This window comes from Myotis davidii, unplaced genomic scaffold (genome assembly GCF_000327345.1).
Source record: "Myotis davidii unplaced genomic scaffold, ASM32734v1 scaffold147, whole genome shotgun sequence".
In the NCBI taxonomy this organism is placed as follows: domain Eukaryota; kingdom Metazoa; phylum Chordata; class Mammalia; order Chiroptera; family Vespertilionidae; genus Myotis; species Myotis davidii.
Window position 1 is genome coordinate 8,494,449 of NW_006383010.1, and position 6,822 is coordinate 8,501,270.

The 6,822-nt window shown below is 37.8% G+C and overlaps 1 protein-coding gene and 1 pseudogene across 1 annotated transcript in view; both read right to left on the reverse strand.

The window, feature by feature from the left end:
* The window catches only part of LOC102762332, a 3,029-nt pseudogene extending 2,903 nt beyond the window's left edge, over positions 1 to 126 (reverse strand).
* The window catches only part of TMEM244 (transmembrane protein 244), a 21,033-nt gene that overhangs the window by 12,619 nt on the left and 1,592 nt on the right, over positions 1 to 6,822 (reverse strand). Inside the window, 2 exon segments of the mRNA XM_015557846.1 lie at positions 1,265 to 1,332; positions 2,221 to 2,281. Coding sequence (XP_015413332.1) covers positions 1,265 to 1,332; positions 2,221 to 2,281 — 129 coding nt within the window.

A 6,822-nucleotide genomic window follows, 5' to 3' on the forward strand; every position in this document is an offset into this window, starting at 1 on the left:
GGGGGGCAGGGCGTGCGGCTCCTCCCCAAAGCCACGACCTATAGACCTGGACCTGCCAGAGGGTGGCGGGAGGTGGTCCAGTGTCTTGGTTCCCGGCCCCTCTTCGCCCCCTGTGACACCAACCATGCTCGCCTCCCCCACTACACCCACAGTCCAGGAGGAATTTTTTAAAAAGAGAACTAGAGATGGCTTTTATCAGCATGTACAGATTTTAGAGGTTAACTCGCAGCTGCTCAGAGATAGCGATTTTAGTCTCGAACAAACTTTATTTGCATATATCGATAGAAAATTTCTTTGTTTCTGATATGCGAAAAAGTGTGATGGAAAGGACGTAGTACAAATTTGGAAGTCAAGATGCCGGTGTTCTCGTCTTGCCGTATAGCTTAAGAGTTATAAGACCTTGAGCAGGATTTTAACCTCTGGCTCCGTCGGTTTCCTTTTCTATAAATTGGGAAATGGAGTACTATTTATCTACCCCAAAAAGTTGTTGGGAGGAATTTAATTGAAAATGAAAGCAATTTGCAATCTACTTTCTGCAATACACTCTTCGTGTCCTTCCTAAACATCAGCTTCTGGATGACAAAATTGCTTAAACAGACGAGAAACTTGACCCCAAATACATGCCCAAGGATCTGAGATTACTCATACATTTTTTATCTCCAAGATTAAACAAGTCTGGATTCTCACAGTAACAACTTTGAAGAGTCATGGCACTTATCTCCCTGAGCCCCAAATTAAAGCTCTAAAAGGTTGGAGGTTTATTGATATCTTTGTATAAATGTTAGTGCTTTGTGAGAGGAAAGGACTTTGTAAATTGTGCCGGCATCCTGGGATCCTCACTAATCTCTCCTGTGTAAAAACACAGCCTTGCCCAATAGGCCCGTGTCATTGTCCTATCTCTCCCTGGCTGACCCATTTCATATCTCACAAACATTTTTCTACATCAGTACACTAAGCCATTCTTCCTTTTATTTTTGAAAAGCGCTTAATACACAAAGGTTTACCCGTAATACCAACAAATAAAAATTGAAATAAGAACACTATCCACTTATTCCACTTACTCCATCCCATTCTGTCTTTTAGAAATAGCCACTTAAACATTGTATAGTGCTTTTCCACATTCATTTTTGAAGTCAGGAATAAGATACAGATGGCGGAGAGAAAGGCCTGATATTTCAAAACATTTTATAAAACTAAAACTATTTTGGTTTTTGGAGGCAATTAGTTCACTCATTGACAAAGACTGAACATTAAAGTTGATTACCATTATAGTTGGCCCATGTGGGATTTGTTTTGAAATCAAATGGTGCCAGAACATCCAACTCCTCCACCCTGGAGATGTTACAAATGAAAATAGTTTATGTTGGAGAAGGCACTCCATAACTTTGCACACCAAGGTTTTGTACATTACTCTTCACATATAACAGGAAGTCATTAGCTTTACCTGCTTTTGTGGTACATTGAAAACCAGCTGACTTGAATGGCAGCCAAACAACCGCTTTATCTGCATTTTCTTTTCTTTTTTTTTAATATATTTTATTGATTTTTTACAGAGAGGAAGGGAGAGAGACAGAGAGCCAGAAACATCGATGAGAGAGAAACATCGATCAGCTGCCTCCTGCACACCTCCCACTGGGGATGTGGCCGCAACCCAGGCACATGCCCTTGACCGGAATCGAACCCGGGACCCTTCAGTCCGCAGGCCGACGCTCTATCCACTGAGCCAAACCGGTTTCGGCTGCATTTTCTTCTTTGTCCAATTAAGTCTATATTGTCCACATAGTGTATTTCATTGTATTTGAGGTCTCAGCTGTAATCTTGGAAGTCCCCTCCAATAAATGTGGTAGGAGAACCCAATACTGTGGCGAGAGTGTAGGGCTTGGAAACAATAAGAACTGGGTTCTGATCCTGATGGAGTGGTTAACTGTGCACTCGGGCAAGTCACGGAACCCTCTGGCTTTAGTTTCTTATCTGTAAATTGAAACCATTAATCTCTGAGATCCCTTTCTGGCCTAAGATCTGAGTCCATTAAGTATACATCTTCTGCTGTAACTAAGTCTGTAGTTGTGTGCAGTCATCATTTTCAAAGATGGCACATTTGCTCATTTTTACTTTAAAAAAAGTAAGAAAAGATACCATTAAAAAGTCTGCATCCTCCATTTCATAAAGACATGTCAAGAATTAAATGCAAATTCCTTTCATAGACAATGTGCTGCTTACCTGAGCGCCCTGCAGCCCAAGCTCAGAACCACGTAGTACACAGTGTAGAAGAGGAGACACATTTAAGGTTTTGCAAAACAACCTGCAGATAAAGTGTGAGCTCCAAAGCCTGGGCTTCTTAACATGGTTGTTGGTAACCAGTCTGACAAACAAAAGACGATGAATAACTACTAGTTGGGTTGGCCAGCCTTGCTTTGCCTGGAGACCCACGGGGTGGGATGGACTTCAAAGTGCACAATGGAAGTGTGCTGACTGGAGAGGCGGACACATTGCACATCCACATCAAGAATTAATACAGTATGTAAATTCATACCACATACCTCCATCTCCCCGACAAGCTTCCTAAATGCCAATATTTATATTTTCACTTGATAAAATGTTTCTAAATCTCAGCTATCAAAATAGTAAAAATATGAAGATGGCTAAGAAATTTACAAAAGTATGAACCAAAACTACATAATAACACAACAATAATTAAACCTGTGTGTAAGAATTCACAGAACAGTTGGCTAAAACACAATCGATGATCCCAAAATGGACCCTACCACATAATGAGACTTAAGAAAAAAAAATCATTGCAGATAAATAGGAACCAGGTGAGTTATTCAACAAATAGCATTATGAAAAAATTTTAACTTCTAATTAGAAAAATCCCTTTAGATTTCAGTCTTGTACCAGACACCAACATAAACTTCAAATGCATTAAAGGCTTAAATGCCAAGAATTAAAATGGGATAAAATATTTGCAACACGTATCACAGGCAAAGATTTGATATTTATAATGCATAATACCTAAATGTATACAAATAAAAAAAGACAAACAAATCTATAGAAAAATGGACAAAGAATATAAATAGGCCATTTATATGACTACACATTTAAAAAGCCAATAGACAATTAAAAATGTGCTGAACTTTACTATTAATCTTTTTATCTTATTTTCATTGTTTACACCATTACAGGTCTTCCCACTTCCCTCCTTTTTCTACCTCTCCCCACCCCACTCTTACTCCCCTGTTGTCTGTGTCTATGGGTTACTATATTTGTTCTTTGACTAATTCCTTCACCTTCTTTCATCCAGAAACCACTGTGCCCTATCCTCTGCCAGCTGTCAGTTACTATTAACCTTTTAAAATATATTCTTGTGAATATAACAAAAACATTAGCATGTCACATGGGAATTTTTCATTTTATTCTTTTCCCTTATGAATCTTTTAAAAAGTCATCTTGTTTAGCCACCATTTTATGGTTTTTTATTTTCTCCGAATGACCAATTTACCAAGTCTTTTGCTGGGCCTGGGTACAGAAGGAGCCCTCTACTAAAGGCTAGAGAAGAAGAGAGGTAGCACAGAACACACAACAGCCTTGGCTACAGGGACCAAGTTTACAGATTTACCAAGAACTTACTTCTTTCAACCGATTAAAAATGCACAGACTCTTGGCCCTAAGAGGGCATAGGAAACCAGGACTACAGGGTTCTGAGACCTTCAGAATCCCACACCCCACTGTCCCTTCTCCTCCTTACTACATCCTTAGCCCCTCCTGCTCTTTGCCTGTAGACTTGTCTTTGCCCACAAAATCTCTTCTCTCTTTGCCCATCTTTCTCATCCCTGTCTTGCCCTTAAGTATCTTGCACTCCTTGTCCCACAATCTCCCCTCCCTCATGATCCTTAGCTTCCTTCTATCCCCATTCTTTATTTTAAAATTCATTTTATCACTTTTCATTGAAATATATTTTACATATAACATTGTCCAAAGTTAGGGTATACATTTTTATTTAATACATTTATGTATTGTAATATGATTGCCATGGTAGTGAGGTTAGCACCTCTATCATCATCATTTTTTTCTGTGGTTGGAATAGTTAAGATGTAGTCTCTTAGCAAATTTGATGATTATAATATAATATTGTTGTCTGTGTTCACTAAACTGTGCACTAGAGCTCTAGAACTTATTTAGTACTAGCTGCAAGTTTGTATGAGATAAATAATATGTAGTCTGTATACTAATATATATATTAGTATACATATATATTGTCAGAATCTGAGAATACAAGAATCAATGAACCTTTCACGTTACATTTGGTTGTCATATCTCTTTAGTGTCATTCTTTGTGTTTTAAATAATTTTTTTTTGTTGATTTCAGAGAGGAAGGGAGAGGGAGAGATAGAAACATCAATGATGAGGAAGAATCACTGTTTGGCTGCCTCCTGGACACTCCACACTGGGGATCGAGGCCACAACCCAGGCACATATTCTGACCAGGAGTCGAACTGTGACCTCCTGGTTCATGGTCCAATGCTCAACCACTGAGCTATGCCGGCCAGGCTAGTGTCATACTTTGAATTTGTCTGATGGTTCTCTTGATTATATTCTTTAGGGAGGAATTCTACAAAGGTAATATTGTGTATTTCCCATTGTATCTTATGAGGGGACACATAATATCATTTTGTCTCATTGTTGGTGATGGTCAGTTTGATCACTTAGTAAAGGTGACATCCATCAGATCTCTATTTCAGTTGTACTGCTTATCCTTTGTAAATCATAAGTAATCTGTGAGGCAGCATTTGAGACTACGTGGATATCTTGTTTCCCCAAAACTTTTTACCCCTTGGTTTTAGTATCCGTTGATATATGTACCGTGTCTAAGTCAATTATTACTTTGGTGTGTAAAAATGGTAATTGCCTTATTTTATATTTTTCTTCCATATATTAGTACACATTTTTCCATAAAGAGATTTTCTTTCTTACTCTTGAATGTATGCATTTATTGTTTATTTGTCTATTTTCAGTAACCCTTGAACTTTTATATTCTCTATATGATATAATGCATTAATATTATAATTGTTGATGCTGAAATTGTCCCAAATTTGACTAGTCTGAGCAACTACAAGATACCTTCTGTGTTTATTTTACATATTCCCACCATTTTCTTTGTACTTCCTACCTCTCTGTCATATCCTGACATTCTAAAAATGTCATCACTATATTTCTATTTGCATTTTGTCTATTTGTGAACTTTCTATTTTTTCCCATTGTTCTCTCTGTCTTTCTATCTATTTGTGAATCAATATCACACTATTTCAATTATGGATGCTTTATAATAAGTTTTAATATACTCACTTCTCATTGTTCTTTTTTTAGTCTTCTCTTAGCTATTTTTGTATATTTTGCCATATAAACTTCAAATCTACTTAAATAGTTTCCTAAAGCAAATTTATTATTTTTATTGGGGTCAATAAATTTAAATTTATTACTAAAATAGAAATAAATAAAGCTTTATAATGGTTACTCATGCTATCCCAAAATAATTTCCAAATATATTCAAATGTACTTTTGTATCTTTCAAAAATATTTCAGTTTTTCTTTACATACTTCCTGGTAATTTTATTCTTAAAATTCTTTTTTGCTATTGATGTAACCAAAGTTTAGATGATAATGTAATTCTTGTTTCATAAAAACATCTTGTGGCTTTTCTTCTTTTCCTATACTCAGACATAATTTGAGTAGTCTTGGGAATATATGACCTTTGCAGATGTAGGTGAATTCCCCTGTGAAACCAGGGCCTGGCTCTTTTATAATAACCTCCTCCATTAAGTCTATGAAACCTGGAAGCCCTCAGTGTTCCCATTAACTAGAGCGGCCTTACTCTTTTCCACTGAGGGAAGACTGCCTCTTCTTCAAAGTCTAGCTCAATATCATGGTCACACTCCACCCCCTACTCAAGGACAGAACCCCTCCCTCCCTACTTCTTTGCATTCATTGCATTGTGCATATATCTTCCAGAGTGACCACCTGTGTTGTAGTGTGTTATTTATGGAGGTGCCCGCTTCTCTAGACTCTCAAAGACAGACTAGTGACTTAATCGCATTTAATTCTTCAGCCACAAAAATGATGCTCAGCTCTTGCTAAGTGTTCAATAAATATATTTTTAATAATAATGACCGAAGAGAAGAAAACTAATGAAAACCCACTTCAGTGAGCACCCTGGTCAATTCATTATAAATGCGGCCCCTGGGTCAGATTACACGAGGATTTCTTTTCCAGTTCCTCATTGGCAAGGTGTGACATTGGCCACTTACACTCATCATTTTGTTGGACTCATCTGTAAAATCTCATGGGAGTTTTGTTTTCAGCACCTGTGTAAAATTCCCAGCACAAGTGCTATGTCTGCCGAGCCCTCTACTTGCCCTCTACTCCCCCCCATGTGAAAGCCTGCTGCCTGGTTCTTTCAACAACGCCTAATGTCATCCTGAATCGGGCTCTCTCACCTGTGGTATCACAGCACAGGATCCGGCCTAATAGTAGTTTCCTCTGTTAGTGTCTGTGTGGATGAAAATCTCCACTTCCGGTCAACAATCACTAGGAAATGCAGGAACGTGTTGTGGCTCTGATATTTTTACATGAACATTTGTTTTACAATTGTAATATTATATTAGTTTACTGTATTTATAAAATGTGTATTCCACTGGAGTTCTGAACAACAAACGCATTGTATTCTGCACAACGTAGCAGTCTTCATACCTGGGCTTTCTTCCCAGTTCCTGTGCAATTTCCCCAGACAGCAAATTAATTAAATGGCCGTTGGCCATGACTCTTTCC